Genomic DNA, 23,751 nt, shown 5'->3' with positions numbered 1-23,751 from the left:
ATCCGCATTACAAACAAAACTTTGATTATGTGTTTCAGCAGTTTGTGGTATGACACACCTGAACAATTTATTATCAAATTGCAAATCCAAGAATCTAAATGTTATTGTCTTATATCTGCTTTTTGGCATATTTTAGGCATATACTGGGAGGGAGTGGAGATGAATTTGGATCATTCTAAGTTTTCATTTTATTTATGTTCTTACACTCACTACCTCATCTCATCACAACTTAGTATCTAATTGGCCCCGTCACCAGGCACACAGTTTTTTAATGACTCTGCTTTGGATAGCACACATCCTCTTGGTGAGTCACACACATCTAATATCTGCCTTGGTTTTTCCTTAGCAAATGCATTATCTATTTCTAAGGCCAAATGTTAAATATGAACAGAAAATTTTGGTATTGTCTTTCTAATAACAAAATGTAGGTCATTCAAAATACACTGTCACACTTCTCTCCAACAAGAACTTATTTAAGTAGTATCAAAAATGTACGAGGGTTGCCCAGTAAATAATGCCCCATATTTTTTTTCTCCAGAAGTATTTATTCCACAACAATCAAATTTACATATGTGAAAGACTGATGTTTTGTCTACTTGCTTTATTTTTCCACATAATCTCCTTCAAGTTCGACGGCCTTTTTCCAGCGAGACACAAGAGCGTGTATTCCCTGCCGGTAAAAATCTGTACTCTGCCTACGGAGCCAGGTTGTCACTTCGTGAATCACTTCTTCGTCATCGGCAAAACGTCTTCCACGAATGAAATTCTTCATTGGCCCAAACAAGTGAAAGTCTGAAGGAGCCAAATCGGGGCTGTAGGGTGGATGGGGTAACACTATCCAACCCACTTTCGCGATATGTTCACAAGTCCTCAAACTTGTGTGAGGACGAGCGTTATCATGCTGAATCAAAACATCCTGTGGGTTAACATGACGCCCAAGGCGCCGGAAGCGCTGCTTAAGTTTGTCTAATGTTTTGACATAAGCCTCTGTCGAGTCGTAATGCGTCGATCCCGTCGAATGATAACATCAGCCCGCTGCAACATGTCAGGCGTGACAGCCGTGGGAGGCCTTCCCGACCGCGGCAAATCTCGGAGCTCCGCAGCACCGCCCTCTGATGCTTTCACCCTCTGTGCCCAGCGACCAACAGTACTCCTATCAACTGCAGATGTTCCGTAGACTTTGCACAAGCGTTTATGAATATTGTCCACGGTTTCTTCCTCTGCTACGAGAAATTCAATCACTGCACGTTGTTTATGACGGATGTCACCTGCAGACGCCATTTTAGAACATTCCTACACCACCGCTCTCTGTCGGAGGAAATTGAAACTTTGCGTACACACGCGGGAAACTTCAAATAACTCGCACCTAAAGTGTCACACTTCTAATATTTTTTATTTCGGAGAAAAAAAATATGGGGCATTATTTACTGGGCAACCCTCATACTATAACCATACCTGAAATCTTTGAGACAAATCTGCAAGATTGGCAGGCAAACGTGAACGCCCAGATACGAATCTCATAAACAGCACTCTCTCAGCACTGCTAAATCCTTCAAGTATTTCCCAAAGCCACTTTACAAGGATATTGTTCTCATCCAGTTCTCTGTATCTGTGGAAATATTTCAAACATTTTATAAACTTCAAAGGTGCTACGAGTAGAACTATAAAACACAATAACTGGGACCTGCTTACAAAAAAGACACACTTTTTATTCGTTTATATTACTGTGTATTCTAAAATCAAAAATATTGATCACTTATAAGAGGAGTGCACACAGGAATTCCAACACGCATCAATCTTCCTGTCAGTCAGTTTAAAAACGTCAGTTTTATTTTTTGCTTCACTGGTGTAAATTTACATGCTGGTGTCTGACTGAAAGAGTGAATAGTAAAAATACAGCCAAAACAGAAACCAATGAAACTAAAATCACAGAAAATAATATCGTAATATCTTGTGTGGGTGACGTACTTATGTAATACTTGTAAATTGGAGGATGAAAGGCAAAGAAAGGAGCAAAACAAAAAACAATATCCATAGTGAAAAACTCCTTTGCCGCACTACATACTATGGAGGGGGTGGGGATCACAAGTCATACCTGGGTAGCTCAATTCGTCAAAGCATTACCTGTGAAAGGCAAGATTTCGCGTTTAAGAGACAAGAAATGTGATAATTTTGAAATGGGTTGTGTGTATCAGCTGTGTTGACAGTGTTTTATTGCACACACTGTAGTTCAATGAACTCCGCAGTATACACACTTGAGAATTAACGTGTTTGCAGCAGCGAAATAAAGTGACTGCAAAAAGAACCTTGATGTAGGCGATCAGCATTCTTGACACCAGCTTAATAATATTTTTTAGTATGGCTTGAGATACTGGAATAGAAAGACATGTTTTTGGAGCAGATCTAATAGTACTGTTGCGCAGCAGTCATTACAGAACTAGTTAGTGAATTAAGTTTATTTACACGCTGAGGTGCAATATCTTGTGAACAGAAATAAGAAAGTGGTTCTTTTGTTAAAGAGAACTATATAAATAAACATTTATTCACGAGTGAGCAGTTTCATCATTTTAACAACTTTGGAAATTTGTGCTTCAAACTTTACATACATGCACAAATAGACATTTGTATCTGCAGCTTCAAGAGTGTTAATTTGAGCCTGCATGTGGTCCAGTTCCATCATAATAGGACATTTTTGCATTGGGACTGTAACTCATTAATATTTTCTCTCCCGACAACTGAGTCAATTACATTCATACACTCCTGAGTGTGCTATGAGTGTAGGTGGTCATCTACGTCTAACGTGAGAAATAAACTTAAATAAGCTTTTCAGAAGGGCGATGCGCAACAGCAGTAGAGCGAGGTGTGGAGTGCGGAGGCTACAGCTTTGCTACACTTAATCGTTATGGTGACTGTACAAATCTAGATCCTACAAGTAAACTTGTTAAACATACAGATAGTAGACAGTCCTGAAAGCTTCGATCCATTTAAAGTCAGCACTCTTAATTAAAGGGAAAAACTTTTTTGTGAAACACATTAACACTTAACTTAATGTTCAAGTAATATTCATTCCAACTTTAACATTTCACGTTTAATATTCATTGAAGTAAATCACCGTTTAAATTCTTCTCCCTTTGTTTTTCTGTTGCCACACAAAAAGTGGCAACATTGTACAGGATGGTCAGTAGGACTTTTGGGGGAAGTTTGTATATTTCACAACTCATACAAATACCTGGGTGTAACACTTTTTAGGGATATGAAATGGAATGATCACATAGGTTCAGTCGTGGGTAAAGCAGGTGGTAGACTTCAGTTTATTGGTAGAATACTGGGGAAGTGCAATGAGTCTGCAAAGGAGATTGCTTAATAATCACTCCTGCGACCCATCCAAGAATATTGCTCAAGTGTGTGAGACCTGTACCAGATAGGACTAACAGGGGATATTGAACATACATGGAGAAGGGCAACACAGATGGCTACAGGTTTGTTTAATCCATGGGAGAGTGTCAGAGAGATACTGAAGGAACTGAAATCGCAGATTCTTGAAGACACACATAAAATATCCTGAGAAAGTCTATTAACAAAGTTTAAGGAACTTGATTTAACTGATTACTCTAGGGATATACTTCAGCCCCCTATGTATCACTCACATAGGGGTTGTGAGGATAAGATTAGAATAATTATGGCACACACAGAGGCATTCAAAAAATCATTCTTCCCTTGCTCCATATGTGATTGGAACAGGAAGAAACCCTAAACAGTGGTTTGCAGATTATAGATGTAGATGTACAGTGTGTAATCTCTGTTTTGTAAATTTTGTTTTGTGCTTGCTGTGGAGCTGGGTATACTTGTGTAGCTGAACAGCATGGTCCGTCACAAACTATCTTCCAGACCCAACAATTATTAATACAAGCAAGATTAGCAAATTGCCTTTGACTGTAGATTCCTGTACCAGTCTTCTAAGACACAAACTCTTTAACAAGAACATGTGATGTATTGAATGTATCTTCTAGTAGTTAGTGATTAGTAGATACATTACAGTACTGTGTGTTATACGTGTATTATATTTCATTTTTGTGTACTGTAAATTCAGTGTAAGGATAGATCAGGTGCAAGATTTGTTTATTGTTACTGGGGTATGGTAAGGACTTGTGCTTAGTTTTACAGAACGCAGAGTGAACAGCAATTGGATGTTCAGCCAACAGCTACTACTAGGTTGAACATGGAGCCTTTAATGGAAATACTGAACAGATTACATCTTTTGGTGACTCAAATAGACAAAATATATGAGATCAGAATGAAGATAGACGAAACAGATTAACTGCAACAGTGTCTACTCTGGCTACTACTGTGAACGAAGTAAGTACTAATCAATATTAGAGAAGCAAAGCTGCTATTCACCATATAGCGGAGATGCTGAGCCGCAGATCTACGCAGCAAAAAGATTCTTACAATTTTGGCCATTAAGGCCTTGGTCAACAGTACACACAAACACACACACACACAACACAGACACACACACCCACACCCACACACACACACACACACACACACACCCACACACACGCACCCACACACAACTTGCACACATGACTGCAGTCTCAGGTGACAAACTACACTGCAAGCAGCAGCACCAGTGTATAATGGGAGTGGCGACTGAGTGGAGGTAAGGAGGAGGCTGGGGTGGAGAGGGAGAGGCATAGTACAGTGGGGGTGGCGGACAGTGAATTCCTGCGGTTTAGATGGTGGGCAGGGGTGAGGTAGGGAGGGGGGTAGCAGAAAAGGAGAGAAATAAAAAGACTGGGTGTGTTGGTGAAATGACGGCTGTGTAGTGCTGGAATGGGAACAGGGAGGGGGCTGGATGGGTGAGGACAGTGACTAATGACTCAGCATCTCCACTGTGAACGAAGTAAGTACTAATCAATATTAGAGAAGCAAAGCTGCTATTCACCATATAGCGGAGATGCTGAGCCGCAGATCTACGCAACAAAAAGATTCTTACAATTTTGGCCATTAAGGCCTTTGTCAACAGTACACACAAACACACACACACAACACAGACACACACACACACCCACACACACACACCCACAGACACGCACACACACACGCACACACACACACACACACACACACACACACACACACACACAACTTGCACACATGACTGCAGTCTCAGGCGACAAACTACACTGCAAGCAGCAGCACCAGTGTATAATGGGAGTGGCGACTGAGTGGAGGTAAGGAGGAGGCTGGGGTGGAGAGGGAGAGGCATAGTACAGTGGGGGTGGCCGACAGTGAAGTGCTGCGGTTTAGATGGAGGGCAGGGGTGAGGTAGGGAGGGGGGGGGGGGGGTAGCAGATAAGGAGAGAAATAAAAAGACTGGGTGTGTTGGTGAAATGACGGCTGTGTAGTGCTGGAATGGGAACAGGGAGGGGGCTGGATGGGTGAGGACAGTGACCAATGACTCAGCATCTCCACTATATAATGAGTAGCAACTTTCCTTCTCTAACACTGTTACATTCCATCCTGGATTTTCCACTGTTTGGTTGTAAGTATTAGTCAGGGTGACATAAATAGTAAGGTGGAAGATATCATGACTAAGCAGGATTTGGAGTAGATAATATCACATGTAACAGAGATAGCCCCACAGCAAAAGAGTATGGCACTTGAAATCAAACTTTTGCGGGAATGTCAAGGTATGGCTACGTCTGCAGTAGATCAGTTGAATGCACAGATTGCTACCAGGTTTTAATGTAGAAAAGTTGATGAGCATCAAAAACTTTTTTCTAGAAAACTTGAAGAATGGCTACAATTAAAGAGAAGCAAGTTGAGACTCATGTGCAACAAACTATACAAGCAACTGTAGATAGTTTTACTCTCCAGTACCGAATGCAAAATAAAGGAATAAATAGGTCCTAACTTCGTCCAGTGGAGGAAGCAGATTAATGAGTCGGTGAAGAAATTTTCAGAAGATGTAGAAGAGGACCAAGAGGCACTACAAACACCAAAGGTAGAGGAATGTTATGTGCAAATGCCACAGACCTACAGCCCCATACCAAGCACAATACAAGTAATTGGCAAGTGTATCAAGTACTCACAAATTGCAATTCAGATGCTGCTACAGGTGTATTGTCACCAACAAACCTATATCTGACCATGCTCATGGAGATAAATTACTCAAACACAGGTAGTTTCAGCCATTCACTGATGAGAAAAAATCTGTAAATCTAGTTCTAATGAGAAAAATCTGTAAATCTAGTTGTTTTCATATGAGGATTTCATGGAGATTTGCCAAGAGCATGGACTGAAGCTCACAAAATTAGCCATGTGGTTGGCTATTTCCAAGGGGACCCTACGTTATGGGCTATAGGTATGGTTGAGCAGTGCAATACTTACGAAGAGTTTGACAGAGATTTTCTAGCAAAGTTTTGGTCATGTAGCAAACAAGAGAGGCTTAAAGAACAAATGTTTAACTGAGAAGTCTCCTCTTACAAAAACAGATATTTAAGATGGTATTGGGATGAGACAATTGTCCATAAATATTTGCTGTGCATATTAAAATAAAAATTGCTCGTTGAAATCAGGGACAAACTCATCCATGCCAATGAATATAATGTCGAAGAGTTCTTGTCAGTATTAGAATCAATAGAGCTAATTCAAGAGGACATTAAAGTTATAGAAGGACCAATGAGTAATAATATGCCTGGCTCTAGTCAGTACAACAGCTGTGCATGCAATTATAACAAAATGAGTGGTCAAATAGTCAACAGTAGTAACAATAGTCAGCCACAAGATCACCAATACAGAAATGATAGTCATTACCATTATAACCAAGCACATGGAAAAGGTTCTAATTTTAGGCCAAATAAGAGCAAGCATAACTGACCAAACTGTAGGTTCAACCCAATGTATGGGAACAACAATAATATGAGCCATAACAACCATTGGAATCAGACAAACAGTCAGATGTCACAATCACAAACATGGATGCAAACTGGCAGGAACAGCTGCCAGTAGTCAGAGATATGACTGAGAATAGTGCTCTACAATAGGGCACTACGCCGTTAAACTACAACACGACCACATAGTGCCCCAGAGGTGCAGTCTGTGAGGACTACAGGGCTATCAACAGAAGGTTAACGTCTTCCAATATAATGAAGGTGTTGACTTGAAAGAAGAGCTCTGTGCAGACACTAACCATTCTAGTCGAGATGGTGTTGGATATGGGTGTGCTGGTTAACGAGATCTCTCACAGTTTTTCTGGCAAACTATCACTTAAGGAAAGATTGTCCCCTCTTCCACCCGCAATTTTAGGATAGTTGATGCAGTTGGCAGCCAATCATAATTAATAATATACCATCAATGTTGGTAGTTGAACTTGGAAATGTGATGAAATGCATGTTCCTTGTGATAAATAAGTTATCAGTTGATTGTATTGCTGGTTGGGAAAGCATTTGTGAGAAGGATGAATGTATCAACTTCTCGACAGGCAAATTTATATTTAAAATAGATGGTGCCAAAGTCCAATTAGACCTTCTCAGGGAGGGGATTAAGCGCGAGTGATATTGCAGAGGGCACATATTAAATTGATTATGGACAGCAACTGTAATTACTCCATGTGTATTAACAGAGATACGACAGCTCTTAGATTAGAGGGACAGGTCTGTAAGAAATTAGAGAACAGCCAACACACCTTAATCTAGATCAGTTAGCCAGCTTAATGAACAGTTACTATGAGGTCTATGAGGAAACGCCTGACCATGTAAAGGGACAAAACTACCACCCTGAAGTTTACTCACATAAGACTTTCTGCCTTTCTATCCAATCTCCTGGGTAATCTGCAAATCTGCAGTAGAGGAAGAGATCAGCTGAATGGTTTTGTGGGACTTAACTGAGCTTTGAACAGCCTCTATCGTAGCCTGCTCCTCATGGTACCGAATAGTGACGGAAAAGCTCGCCTAGTACTCAATGGCCCCCATGAATTATACTATAATCGTTCCAATATGTACACAGGGAACAATGATGAGTTAATACAAATCTTTCATGGTGTACAGTACTCGATCAGAATAAATATGTGTTCAACATATTGGAAGATTAGCCTTGATCAGCCTTCACGAAAGTATACAACATTCTTACATGCAGGAAGAAGCTACCATTTTAAGGTTCTCCCATTCGGCCTTAATGTAAGTGCCGGAGTGGATTATGTATTGGGATCTGGGCAGTGACAAATCCCTTTGCACTCCTTGCGGATGATTTGTTAATAGCAACAGCTACCTGGTGGAACACACAGAGCTATTAAACAAATGTACTGAAAGCTTTTAGAAAAGCTAGGTTGCTAGCAAATTTGCAAAAGTCACAATTTGCCTTGGAAAAGACAAAGTTTCCTGGCCATTTGCTTCATATGAAAGGAATTCTGCCTGATTCTGAGAAGATTCACACACTTAAGAATGTTCATATCCCATGAATGAAAAACGATTGAAAGAGTTTCTGGGACTCATCTCATTCTTTTGAAGGTTCGTGCCAGATCAGTCATTTAATGCAGAAGCATTGTTTAATCTGTTATGGAAGAATGCCGCCTTGCACTGGACAATCAAATGTAATGAAGAATTTAATGCTATCAAGGTGTTGGTAGAGTCCAAGCTGTTGTACCACCCAGACATGTTACTAGATTTTGGTCTGATGACAGATGCCTCTTCAGTCGGATTAAGAGCCTGCCTATTCCAGGTGAGGATGATGGGCAGAAAGTCAATGTTTTGTTCAATAGCACTTGATAGCAGAGCACTGTCACAATACGAAATGACATATGCTACAACAGAACAGGAAGCGCTGGCAGAGGTATGCGCTTTCTGCAAGTTCAGTTATTATCTGTTTGGAGCCAACACAGTGGTGTATTTTGTGACAAGCTCTAAAGTTCTTGCAAACTTGTAAATTAATGCATTCCTGGCTGTCAAGATGGATTTTGGCACTGCAAGAATACAATTTTAAAATCATATACACAGGGTGTATCAAAAAGAATCATCTGATTTGGCACATCCACATTTCTGAAACTAATAAACATATACCATTAATTTTGTTTTTCGATGAATGGGAAAATCAAAAAGTTTTCGCCCCTTTTGAGATACATGGCACATGTCAATGTGATATTAAAATTGTTCCCACACTGCAGTGAGCATGTCTTGAGTTACAGCTTCCACAGCTGCTGTTTTGTGATGTCTCAGTTCATTCATTGTTGTTGGTAATGGAGGCACATAACATAAACCCCCTCAATAAGTAATCACATACAGTCAGGTCCTGCGACCTTGGAGGCCAGTAATGTAACGCTGGATCATTTGGTCCAGCGTGACCGATCCAGCGTTCAGTAGCCCATTGATTTAAAAATTCCCGCATTTCCAGATGCCAGTGTGGCGGTGCCCCATCCTGTTTTTGATTGAAGTCATTCAAATCAGTCTCCAACTGTGGGAAAAGAAAGTTCTCAAGCATATCGAGATATGTGCTTCCCGCAACAGTGTTCTCGGCAACTGTACAAAACACATTAAATTTTGGAGAGTCCCTCTCGGAATTGTTCATGCCATCAACTAATGCTGTGTGCTGTAGCAGGATCCACATCACACCTAGTATGAAAGCCACAATGAACAGTTATTACTGACTCGCATTGCACAAAATGTAGAACATAAAACGCTTTCTGTTATCTAGGCACCAATTTTACTAGAACTGCTGATACCTAGAAGGAACCATGTAAAACTCGAGAGTTTGCTCTTTCCAACAGTACGTTGTCCATGCACATATCTCCAATAACATAATAGTTATGATTTTTTAAAACTGGATGATTCTTGTTGATACACTTTGTATAAGCGGCAATGAGAATATAGTAGTGGATGCCCTATTGAGACTCCCAAAGGGTTAAATCCAGAAACAGTTGTGGAGGAACAAATGGGTGATACCCTTGTCTTGTTGATGCAGGATCAGGTAAACAACAGATACTACCTGGAACATTTTCGGAGTATGGCTGTGCTGCAAGAACAAGACGACAATTGGTAAAATGTTAGGCAGTCACTGCAACACCAACAAGACGACAGACTGCACAAGTTTAATAAAATCATAACTCAAGTATTATTCCACCATGAGAGTGAGAATGGACAGGACTGGTGTGTCTGCATTCCTCAAGAGTACAAAAAAACAACTCTTTTGGTGTTCGCAAGTGTGCCGATTAAGATAAGAAACTATTGCTACTTCCCTGATATCAGAAGGAAACTGTCGAAAGAAATCAAGTCTTGCCAAATATATCAGAAAAGAAACTGGATAAACACTAGAGTAAAGGACCATACCACCACAAAACAGTGGACAAGCCCCTGGCCATCATGTGTGTGGACATCTGTGGGCCAGTACTCTGAGCCAGAGGTGGATGTAGGTGCATTGTAGCGTTCTTTGATGTACTTATGAAGTATGTCAAGGTGTACCCATTGAAAATAGCAACTTATGCTCCTTTTCTGAAATGGCAAACCACATGCTGTATTTTCAGACAATGCAGCAAATTACACATGTTTTGCTCAAAGGCATGCACTCAAAAGAGCAGGTTTCAAGCAGGTACCAAATTCCAGGTACCAGCCAAAAAGGAAACCAGTTGAAAGAGTCACCCAGGAATTAAACAATTTGTGCGGACATACTGCCACAACAGGCAGACAAAATGGATTGACTACTTGGCATAGCATGAAGAAATTATGAACCATTTATCAAGTATGACAACCCAGTTCACACCAGTGGAGCTGATGTTCCAACAAGAAGAGAGGGATGAGTGGGTGCGAAAGATACCCAGGATACCAGTTGAGAATCCTCAGTGGAAGGAGAAGATGAGACAACCATTAGTCAAACTGACTGAACAAGCTAAGGTTTGGAAACGGGCATATGACAAAAGGAGATTGCGGATGCAAACATATAATGTAGATGAGCAAGTACTTTTGTGGACTCATTTGAAATCTTCACTCTTGAAGAGGTGAAATAGTAAATAGCAACTCTTAGATGTTGGTTCATTTGAAATACTAAGAATTTCACACCCTGGAGCTTACTTATTAGGCTGTCCAGTAATGCACAGGATACAAGGGTTGTACCCACATCAAGACATAAAGTGATATTTCTCCTGAGGAGATGAATCTCAGATGAAATGTAAATATGAAGATAATTTCTTGTAAACAGTATATTTAAGTAGATGTGGTATGTATGCCTTCTTTGTAGTATGTAAGTTTATTATTGTGTCCTCAACTGTTAAAGAAACCTGGGGATAATTTCGAATTTTGAGTGTACTTATGTGAATGTGTGTACTAAACATGATCAATTTTCCTAAAGAGATGAGAGTTTATAATAATCATATGTGTTATTTCATATAGTGATTGATGATTTCTCTGTGTAGTGTTAAGTTTCTATTTCTGAGATAGGATTGCCAGATTAGTTATATTCCATAATGATTTGTCAAAAAGTTAAGTTCTGTGGACCCTAGACAACACATAAGTGACGTGATAATTTTGTGTCACAAGTGTGACGTGTAATGAATTTAATCCATGTTTTTAATGCTATGAATCATTAAATTGTATTAGTAGGGCAGCTGGTAAAGGGATTTATGGTGAGGACTGTAGGCTGAAATCTTGTGGAGAGAGTATTTATATGTATTCGAGCCTTCAGCTGATTTTTAGCTAAGAGATAAATGATCATGCCCAATAAAATTTTCCGGTTCAGAATATACAATCAAACTTAAATGGAAGATGGAAGAGAGTAATGTTTTAAAATATTTGTACCATAATCATCAATATTGAAGATGGATGTCATGATACATACCACTATGATCTTCTAGTGAAGCAGTGGCAGTGGCAGTGGCAGTGTCTATAGTGACGATGTGAATCTTCAATTCACATATAAAAAGACATAAATAAAAAGAAAGCCCAAATTATTGAAACACACAAACTGTGAATATGCCAGTTGAATGCAGAAGACTTGGATGAGGTGTTAATGAAAAGCTGTGAGTGAACCATAGATTCTGTGAACAATCTGTGACATTTGTGCAGAAAATCTTCTGCTACTGCTAATGAGGTAGTGATTGTCTAAAACATGAATCAACTTCTGACAATCTTATCATGTCCCACAAATATCTGAGATTTGATGATCAATCCGGTTCCTGTTCTACCCCACTTGCTTCTCCACCAAGGAGGACTTCCCTTCTTCGACTTTCTAGACCCTCGAGCTCTTCACCTTCCATTCCCAACTACCGTACAGTTTCGCCAATGGTGCCTTTCAAGTCGCCAATGGTGTCTTCAAGTCCCACCGATGATTTAAGAACCGTGTTTGAACATTCTTAATTACACCCAACTCTCACAGCAAACATGAATAGACACTGATGAATGGTATGAAAACTTATCCCATTATGCAAAGGACAAATATTGTGATGTAATACCAATATGCATGCAACTGCTACTTCACAGTTCTATTCATTCAATTTAAATCCTATGTGGGTTATAAACCATTTAAGCTTATCAACTATTTATCTTGTAAATTCATATGATGGTGATTGGTATGGAGTCAGGTGAGCAGAAGTCTGACGGGTCTTTCTCATTGTTCTCCACAGGTTTCTGGAGAGACTTGCCCAAATGGGGAAATCTTAAAGATAAATTGCCGTGGCAAAACTGGCTGTTCTATTGTACCTGAACATCCGATATAGTCAACCTTACTGAATGCTAGCTTGTTGTTTTATGCTATCTTCAGTGACTGTATCTGCTGTGGCTGTGTTCTTTACAGCATTTGATACTGAGTACATGCTTGCTTGTCTTTAGTCGTTCTTAGTGGTGGCAAAATGTATTTATTTAAAAAAGTTTCGCTACCATGAGGAGCATCATGTAATGACACAAATTGACTTAAGAGATAAGAAATGTGCTGATTTTGAGATGGTTGTGTATATCAGCTATACTGATGGTGTTGTATGGCACAGACTGTAGTTCAACAAACTCCACACTATGTGCGCTTGAGAATTAATTTATTTTGGGGCAGGGAAAGAAAGTGACTGCAAGAATAAACTTTGCATAGGTGATGCTACTATTTGCTGGTATAGCATCCCTGACACTGCTTAATAATATTTTTTACTGTGGCTTGAGATATTGGAATAGAAAGATGTAATGTTGGAGCGGATCTACTTCCATTGTTGCATGACAGCCATTATGGAATTAGTTAGAGAACTAAGTTTGTTTAAACACTGAGGTGCAATATCTTGTGAACAGAAATGTGAAATTGGTTCTTTTATTAAAGAGAGCTATTGTCTAAATAAATATTTTTCAGAGTGAGCAATTTCACCATTTCAACAACTTTGGAAATTTGTGCTTCAAGTTTACATAAGCGCACAATTAGACATTCATATCTGCAGCTTTATGATTGTTAGTTTGAACCTGCATGTTGTCCAGTTCCTTCACAATAGGCCATCTTTGCACTGGAACTGTATCTCTCAAATATTTTCTCCCCCAAGAACTGAAATGACGACATTCATAAATCCCACATCGTGCTACAAGTGTAGGTAGCCACTCATGTCCAACCTGAGAAATAAACTTAAATAAGCTTTTCAGGAGGGCGGTGTGCAACAGCAGCAGTTTGGAGTGTGGAAGCTACAGTTTCATACTGCTACTGCTTGATCATTATGGTGACAGTGCGCACCTATTATTATAGAAGTAAACTTATTAAACACATACATAATGGACAGTCCTCACAGCTTAGATCCATTTGAAGGCAGTGCTCTTAATTAAAGGGAAAAACTTCTTTTTGAAGCACATTAACATTTAACTTAACACTCAAGCAACATTCACTCTAACTTCAACATTTCAAGTTTAATATTCACTGAAGTAAATAACAGTTTCAATCTCTCTCCTTTTATTTTTATGTCACTATAAGCTGTGTATTTGGAGTGCACGGTTTACAATGTTAAGCAGCTGTAAGGTAAATTATATATTCACAAAAACTAATATTTTTGTAAAAATGTAAGTATTGGCAATGTTACTGAGGCCTAATGATGTTCACTTTAGTAATTCAGTCTCACAATCATTAATATGCAAAAATTTTAATTTCATATTTTTATATTAAAAAGATAGGGCAATTAAAAAATGTGAAAACAGGTTAATTACCTTCCACCTGATTCTCATAATGAAATCAAATGGGTGCCCACTAATGATTTGTGTAAGTTCTTGTTGTTGTTGTTGTTGTCTTCAGTCCTGAGACTGGTTTGATGCAGCTCTCCATGCTACTCTATCCAGTGCAAGCTTCTTCATCTCCCAGTACTTACTGCAACCTACATCCTTCCGAATCTGCTTAGTGTATTCATCTCTTGGCCTCCCTCTAAGATTTTTACCCTCCACGCTGCCCTCCAAAGCTAAATTTGTGATCCCTTGATGCCTCAGAACATGTCGTACCAACTGGTCCCTTCTTCTTGTCAAGTTGTGCCACAAACTCCTCTTCTCCCCAATTCTATTCAATACCTCCTCATTATTTATGTGATCTACCTATCTAATCTTCAGCATTCTTCTGTAGCACCATATTTCAAAAGCTTCTATTCTCTTCTTGCCCAAACTATTTATCGTCTATGTTTCACTTCCATACATGGCTACACTCCATACAAATACTTTCAGAAATGACTTCCTGACACTTAAATCTATACTTGATGTTAACAAATTTCTCTTCTTCAGAAAAGCTTTCCTTGCCATTGCCAGTCTACATTTTATATCCTCTCTACTTCAACCATCATCAGTTATTTTGCTCCCCAAATAGCAAACCTCCTTTACTACTTTAAGTGTCTCATTTCCTAATCTAATTCCCTCAGCATCACCCCACTTAATTCAACTACATTTCATTATCCTCGTTTTGCTTTTGTTGATGTTCATCTTATATCCTCCTTTCAAGACACTTTCCATTCCGTTCAACTGCTCTTCCAAGTCCTTTACAGTCTCTGACAGAATTACAATGTCATCGGCGAACCTCAACATTTTTATTTCTTCTCCATAGACTTTAATACCTATTCTGAATTTTTCTTTCGTTTCCTTTACTGCTTGCTCAATATACAGATTGAATAACATCGGGGGCAGGCTACAACCCTGTCTCACTCCCTTCCCAACTGCTGCTTCCCTTTCATGCCCCTGGACTCTTATAACTGCCATCTGGTTTCTGTACAAATTGTAAATAGCCTTTTGCTCCCTGTATTTTACCGCTACCACCTTTAGAATTTGAAAGAGAGTATTCCAGTCAACATTGTCAAAAGCTTTCTCTAAGCCTACAAATGCTAGAAATGTAGGTTTGCCTTTCCTTAATCTATTTTCTAAGATAAGTCGTAGGGTCAGTATTGCCTCACGTGTTCCAACATTTCTGCGGAATCCAAACTGATCTTCACCGAGGTCGGCTTCTACCAGTTTTTCCATTCCTCTGTAAAGAATTCGCGTTAGTATTTTGCAGCCGTGACTTATTAAACTGATAGTTCGGTAATTTTCACATCTGTCAACACCTGTTTTCATTGGGATTGGAATTATTATATTCTTCTTGAAGTCTGAGGGTATTTCGCCTGTCTCATACATCTTGCTCACAAGATGGTAGAGTTTTGTCAGGATGGGCTCTCCCATGGCCGTCAGTAGTTCCAATGGAATGTTGCCTACTCCCGGGGCCTTGTTTTGACTCAGGTCTTTCAGTGCTCTGTCAAACTCTTCACGCACCATCGTATCTCCCATTTCATCTTCATCTACATCCTCTGCCATTTCCATTATATTGTCCTCAAGTACATCGCCCTTGTATAGACCCTCTATATACTCCTTCCACCTTTCTGCTTTCCCTTCTTTGCTTAGAACTGGGTTTCCATCTGAGCGCTTGACATTCATACAAGTGGCTCTCTTTTCTCCAAAGGTCTCTTTAATTTTCATGTAGGCAGTACCTATCTTACCCCTAGTGAGATAAGCCTCTACATCCTTACATTTGTCCTCTAGCCATCCCTGCTTAGCCATTTTGCACTTCCTGTTGATCTCATTTTTGAGACGTTTGTAATCCCTTTTGCCTGCTTCATTTACTGCATTTTTATATTTTCTCCTTTCATCAATTAAATTCAATATTTCTTCTGTTACCCAAGGATTTCTACTAGCCCTCGTCTTTTTACCTACTTGATCCTCTGCTGCCTTCACTACTTCATCCCTCAGAGCTACCCATTCTTCTTCTACTGTATTTCTTTTCCCCATTCCTGTCAATTGTTCCTTTATGCTCTCCCTGAAACTCTGTACAACCTCTGGTTTAGTCAGTTCATCCAGGTCCCATCTCCTTAAATTCCCACCTTTTAATTGTGGTCAGAGTCCACATCTGTCCCTGGAAATGTCTTACAATTTAAAACCTGGTTCCTAAATCTCTGTCCTACCATTATATAATCTATCTGATACCTTCTAGTATCTCCAGGATTCTTCCATGTATACAATCTTCTTTTATGATTCTTGAACCAAGTGTTAGCTATGACTAAGTTATGCTCTGTGCAAAATTCTACCAGACGGCTTCCTCTTTCATTTCTTAGCCCCAATCCATATTCACCTACTATGTTTCCTTCTCTCCCTTTTCCTACTCTCGAATTCCAGTCACCCATGCCTATTAAATTTTCGTCTCCCTTCACTACCTGAATAATTTCTTTTATCTCATCATACATTTCATCAATTTCTTCAGCATCTGCAGAGCTAGTTGGCATATAAACTTGCACTACTGTAGTAGACGTGGGCTTCGTGTCTATCTTGGCCACAATAATGCATTCACTATGCTGTTGGTAGTAGCTTGCCCGCACTCCTATTTTTTTTATTCATTATTAAACCTACTCCTGCATTACCCCTATTTGATTTTGTATTTATAACCCTGTATTCACCTGACCAAAAGTCTTGTTCCTCCTGCCACCGAACTTCACTAATTCCCACTATATCTAACTTCAACCTATCCATTTCCCTTTTTAAATTTTCTAACCTACCTGCCCGATTAAGGGATCTGACATTCCACGCTCCGATCTGTAGAACGCCAGTTTTTTTTTTCTCCTGATAACGACGTCCTCTTGAGTAGTCCCCACCCGGAGATCCGAATGGGGGACTATTTTACCTCCGGAATATTTTACCCAAGAGGACGCCATCATCATTTAACCATACAGTAAAACTGCATGCCCTTGGGAAAAATTACAGCTGTAGTTTCCCCATGCTTTCAGCCATTCGCAGTACCAGCACAGCAAGGCCGTTTTGGTTAGTGTTACAAGACCAGATCAGTCAATCATCCAGACTGTTGCCCCTGCAACTACTGAAAAGGCTGCTGCCTCTCTTCAGGAACCACATGTTTGACTGGCCTCTCAACAGATACCCCTCCGTTGTGGTTGCACCTACGGTACGGCCATATGTATCGCTGAGGCACGCAAGCCTCCCCACCAGCGGCAAGGTCCATGGTTCATGGGGGTAGTTGTGTAAGTTAGCAGAGCATTATGCATCCCATTTACCTCATGTTACCACATTTTTTGGAAGATTGGAAATAAGGTTTAGTCTTAAGATTTTGTCACAATATGTGTTCTTAATTTCAATAATAAGAATTTTCTAGCATGAAATAATTGTGTTATCAAAAACAAGATAGGCTTTTCTTCTGTATTTTCTTAAATTTTTTTGGAATAAATAGAAAAAATGAAAACACACTGCACTTTTTAACATAATGTTGCAAGTCCCACCTCCACAATGGAATAGTGTGTAAGTTTAAGGAAGGTGAATAAAATATAAGAGTAAGGATGCTTCCTGTTGGGGTGTACCAGCTGTGCTCCTCCTATCCATCTGATCCAAAATCCAAAACCAATTTTGGATGTTGTGATCCTTACAGTTATCTTTTCATCCTTACATTTAGCTCTTCATCATGAACATCTCCAGTTCTAAAATTATGACACATGATACAAAAGACACTGGTTCATCATTGCCTTGTTCCAAAGAATTTCATAATCTTTAAAGTAAATGTTAGCTGCTCTTTTCAAAATGAATCAATCGCTTTCCATGTTCTGCTTTCAACAGCAGATTCACTTTTACTGATAATCACAAACACTGGTCAGCTACACTCAAAACTCGGTATAAATGAGAATGCTATATGCTTGTGGGAAACCAGACATCTGTGTGGCCCATGTGCAAAATGGCAATCACACCATACACTCACCAAAATGGCAGTATCATCATACTGTCACCAAGATTCATCTACTGAACTACATCTCCCTGATGACCAATAATGGGCAGTAGTTAAGGATCGACAAAAATATGAAAATTATCATAATTAAAAAAATCAGCCATAGTAAGGGCTTTGAGAGACATCAAGCCAAATATAAAAGCCATAGGAAATTAATAGATCATTCACATTCCAAATGCCTGCCAATCTAAACATTTTTATCCAAGGCATAATCGAAAAGTATGAAATATTTGCTTTCAAAGCCATTACAATGTGCAATCAAACTCAAACACAGATGATCTGCAAAGTTGTAACATTCATTTGGTGTGCTCAATCTGAAGCTAAAGAGTTATGCCAGAATCAACTGTGAATTTTTTTTTTTGTTTAATTTGCATAGCATATAATGTGTGTAGAAGAGTTTGTAGAATTTAAAACAATGGGGCAAGAACATTATAACATAATTCCTACATTTGAAAAATGATCACTCCTGCATCTACATCTACATCTACATCCATACTCCGCAAGCCACCCGACGGTGTGTGGCGGAGTCACCATTGCAAAAAAATTGATGTTATTTATTCCTCATTTGTTACAAATCTACAATAACATGCTTGAAATATATTAACCTGTGTGTATACTTAGAGATACCACATGTAGCCATTTCCATTTCATAGTCATCAAGATAATGAATGTCACATCTTCTACAATGCATTGTATCTGTACAATTGTGTGTCATGATTGTTAATGTGTCCACAATACAGATTTTATTTTTGAAGCAATTCTGAGCAGCTTGAAATTGGATCCTCTTGGAAATTTGCCTTGGTGGTACTTCACACAAAGTGCAACCACTTTTAGCAGAGTTAAAAAGCCTTCATTTTCAACCATTTGAAAAGGATTACACTTCATGCACAAAATGGCTTTAGACAAGCATACACCTTTCGAGAGATGTGTTGTCCATCCCTGATGGTGTTGCTGATCATCAAACCAACCTCACCCACAGCTGAAAATCCAGTATGGCTCTTCCAAATTCTCAATCAACATTCTTAAACATCACCCTACCGACAACATTGCTGACATCATTGCGATATCACGATTCAGCTACTTTTGTCTCCAGAGGAGGAGAATATTTGTTAACTGAAGAAATGCTAGTCTTTTCCCCACATTGTAATTAAAATACAACTCCTACAGTAACATCAAAACAAAAGAACAAAATATACAATTGACACACTGTTATTGAAATCACATACTCAACAATCTATTCTGAACATGTAACTTGTACAATTTGCAGTATATTTGATAACACTATAATAGCTGATCACAACAGTACATTGTTTCGAAAGAAAAGCCGATTACCTCTGACAAATGTAGCAATTATGTGATTCAAGGTTGTAGGCTTCCCTAGGGCTCTTGAGCCAATTTTTTCCCTAAAGACTGGCGCAAATGGGAAAGCACACTGTTGATTGAGTCCAGGGTATAACTAAAATTCAGTCTCCTACTATAAAACTTTCAGTAGTAAAATACTGTAAATGTTAAAAACATATAAACTGAAGCACCAAAGAAACTGGTATAGACATGCGTATTCAAATGCAGAGATATGTAAACAAGCAGAACATGGTGCTGCGGTCGGCAACGCTTATATAAGACAACAAGCATCTGGTGCAGTTGTTGCAATGGTTATTGCTACTACGATCATACGTTATCAAGATTTAAGTTGGTTTGAACACGGCGTTATAGTCGGCATATGAACGATGGGAAACAGCATCTCCAAGGTAATGATCAAATGGGAATTTTCCTGTACTACCATTTCACGAGTGTACTGTGTGTATCAGGAACCTGGTAAAACATCAAATCTCAGACATCACTGCAGCCAGAAAAAGATCCTGCAAGAATAGGACCAACAATGACTGAAGATAATTGTTCAACATGACAGAATCGCAATCCTTCAGCAAATTGCTGCAGATTTCAATGTTGGGCCATCAACAAGTAAGAGCATGTGAATCATTCAATGAAACAGCATCGATATGGGCTTTCAGAGCCGAAGGCCCACTGTTCTCTCAATGACTGTACGACGCAATGCTTTATGCCTTGCCTGGGTCCATCAACACCAGCTGGACTGTTGATGAATGGAAACATTTTGCCTGGTCAGATGAGTTTCATTTTAAATTGCACCAAGCAGATGGCTGTGTACGAGTATGGAGACAGCTCCATGAATCCATGGACCCTTCATGTCCGCAGGGGACTGTTCAGGCTGGTGGAGGCTCTGTAATGGTGTGGGGTGTGTGCAGTTGGAGTGATATGGGACCCCTGATACATCTAGATATGACTCTGACAGCTGACACGTATGTAAGCATCCTGTCTGATCACCTGCATCCGTTCAGGACTATTGTGCACTACAAAGGACTTGGGCAATTCCAGCAGGACAATGAGACATCCCACATGTCCAGAATTGCTACAGTGTGGCTCCAGGAACACTCTTCTTAGTTTAAAACTTCCACTGGCCACCAAACTCCCATGCCTTACAATGTGCTGTACTATTGCGGATTTTTGAACAGCCCTGCAGGATTCATGTTGTCATTTCCCTCCAGCACTAATTCAGACATTAGTTGAGTCCATGCCACATCATGTTGTGACACTTCTGCATGCAGGCAGCTACACGACATTAGGCACGTGTACCAGTTTCATCGGCTCTTCAGTATATGTCTGTGTATTCTTCTATTTCCTTATTACTTCTCAGCCTTTAAGTTTCTCCATCACTACTTTTGGGGCCTAATATTTTCATAAGAATCTTTGTTTCTTTTCCATTTCTTCAATATCCCTCTTTCTATTTAAAATTAAAGTTCCCGCTCTATAAAGACATTCATAAAGACATTGATTGCAGTGCTGTAACATGTAAGTTTACTGAATTAAGAAAGTGATTTTTTATTATAAATATTTTATGTAAATCTGAATGCAGTTGCTATTTTTTGACAGCAAACTTTGTTTACAGCTTTTTCCAGACAGTTTTCTTGTTTGTTTTCCACCAAGTATTTAAACTGAGAAAACCTTTTTATTTTTCCACATTTCGTGTTCAAAAACTTTGGTGCTTGTTTGTTGTATGTCATATATTCCATTTTTTTGAATGATGTTTGTATTCCTACTTTTTCTGCAACTTCGTTCAGAACTTCAATTTGTTTTTGAGCTGTGGTAATATCCCTAGTTAAAATTGCCAGATCATCTGCAAAGGCGAGGCAATCTACTCTGATATTACTTCAACCTAACTTGATTGATTGATCTATGTTTTGATTTGACTTTAGCTCTTGCCATTCTGTAGTTACCTTTTCCAAAACACAGTTGAATAATAATGGGAGAGTCTATCTCCCTGTCTAACACCAGTCTTAATATGAAATGGTTCAAAAATTTCTCACATGAATTTAAATTTATTGCTAGTGTCGGTTAATGTTTCTTTAATCAGCATTAGAGCTTTACTATCTAGCCCCTGTTACTTTAAAATTTGGAAAAGAGATTCACAATCAATATTGTCACGAGAAAACCTTTGGTGCCTAAAGATTAGTTTGAAACTAAGAATGTGTTCTGGATGGGATTTGTTTGGTCTAAACCCTGCATGGTATTCACCAATTTTAGGTTCTAACTGTTCTTGGGCTCAATCAAGTAAACACTGCATGAGAATTTTGTATCTGACCGGCAGAAGAGAGATTCCTCTGTAATTATTAACATCGGTTCTACCTTTCTTTATGCAATGGATGAATTACGGCAGTTTTCCAGTCCTCAGGTATTTCTCAGTTTCCCAGATATGTCCTGTTAGTTAGTTGAGTGATCACTTTTATACTGTTAGGACCACCCGATTTTAATAGTTCTGAAATTACACCATCTTCTCCAGATGCCTTATTGTTTTAAAATCTCTTATTTTGTTCAGTTATTTCGATTTCATAAAGTTCTTTAAAGTTAGAGTTGGTGTTATTAGCTTGCTGTGGTAGGAATTTATTCGCTGGTTCTGGATAGTTTGATAGTTTCTTCAAAATAATTAGCAAGTACCTTACAATTTTCCTGGTTCTTAAGAGCCAAACTCCCATTTTCATTTTTGAAGCAAAGACTTTGAGGTTGGTAACTGGTTAGTTTTATTTTGAATGTTCAATAAAAGTTGCTTGTATTCTTCTTTTGGAAGTCTTTTTCGGTTTCTAAAAGTTGGGCATTTTCGTAGTTTCCGTTAGTCTGTCAGATTAATTTAGATGTTTCTTTTCTCACTGTTAGAAAGATGATGTACGTATTCTCAGTATTGTCCCTATTCCAATTTTTGAATGCCTCATGCCTAGACTTAACTGCTGTTTCACAAACTGTATTCCACCAAGAGCGTTTTTCTTTCTTTTGAAGCAGAATTAAATTTCATGCTGTTTTGATGAACTTTTCTTTTAGGATTTGTCAACTGTTGGATTGTTTTTTGACAGGTTCGCTGGTTAGAATTGGGGTCATTTTATCAGTGTCAAGTTTTGGGATACCTTTTTTGTTTTGAAGAGGTTGAGTTTTTACTTTTATTCACATTAAATAATGGTTACAATCAATATCAGCGCCTTTCCTAACTTAGACATTTAAAATTTCTTTGTTGTTAGGGTCTGAAATTGCTACATGATTGATTTGAAATTCCCCAATGAATGTACTGGGTGCCAGCCAAGTTTTTTCTTTAGAATGGGTCTTTTTAAAATGTGTCGACATGATTTTTAAGATTAAAATTTTTGCACGTTTCAACAACTCGTTAGCCATTTTGGTTTGTCCATTTAGGCACAGGAAATCCACCCTCCATTTTCTTATATTTTCTCTTTACCTAATTGAGCATTAAAATCACTCGTTAAAATGTCAACATGTCTGAGGGAATTTTTGAGATGATGCTTCCTAACGTTTCCCAAGTTTCATTAACTTCTTCAGGTTTTTTATGGTTATCCTCATTGACTCGCATATGGGCATTAATTAAAGTGTATGCTTTATTTCTGCATTTAAGAGAAATTGCCGTTAGTCCATTATTGATGGGCTTTACCTCTGTTAATGAATTTAAAATATTTTTGAAGACTGCAAAAGCAACTCCCAGATGTAGTGTATTATTAAGTATTCTTTTATCAGTTTTACTTTTAAGAAGACAATAAATGCCAAAATCCATGGTGTTATTGTCCGTCATTCATGTTTCTTGATGTGCCAAAATTTGAATCTTCTGTTCTTTTAAGGTATCTCCCAATTTATGAAGTTTACTTGGTTGCAAAGTTTTGTATGTTAAGTGTTGCAAAAAATGTATTTGTTTTGGTTTTATGTTGGCCAAAGGACTTCAATTGATTATGTTGAATCACACTGCATTTTAACTTTTATTGTTAGCTAACCTAAAATTAATTCTTGGTGTTCATGTCAAATGATACTTGATACTTGTCCTGAATCATGTTATGCAAACATTACGTAATCTGGTAATGATTGTTGGCTTGTGGTAAAAAGCAGCAGAACCTGCAGAAACTTTGGTGGCAATTTTTCTTTCATTCATAACTGCTAACTATCTGAATGACAATTACTACAACC

General features: G+C 38.7%; 1 protein-coding gene across 1 annotated transcript in view; it reads right to left on the bottom strand.

The window, feature by feature from the left end:
• LOC124621816 (probable E3 ubiquitin-protein ligase HERC1) overlaps positions 1 to 23,751 on the bottom strand; it is a 766,600-nt gene that overhangs the window by 10,507 nt on the left and 732,342 nt on the right. The window contains exon 71 of the mRNA XM_047147255.1: positions 1,456 to 1,609. Within this exon, the coding sequence (XP_047003211.1) occupies positions 1,456 to 1,609 (154 nt within the window). The remainder of the gene's footprint in view (positions 1 to 1,455; positions 1,610 to 23,751) is intronic.

The sequence above is a fragment of the Schistocerca americana genome, chromosome 7 (genome assembly GCF_021461395.2).
Source record: "Schistocerca americana isolate TAMUIC-IGC-003095 chromosome 7, iqSchAmer2.1, whole genome shotgun sequence".
Classification (NCBI taxonomy): Eukaryota; Metazoa; Arthropoda; class Insecta; order Orthoptera; family Acrididae; genus Schistocerca; species Schistocerca americana.
This window is presented reverse-complemented; position numbering and strand designations above follow the sequence as displayed.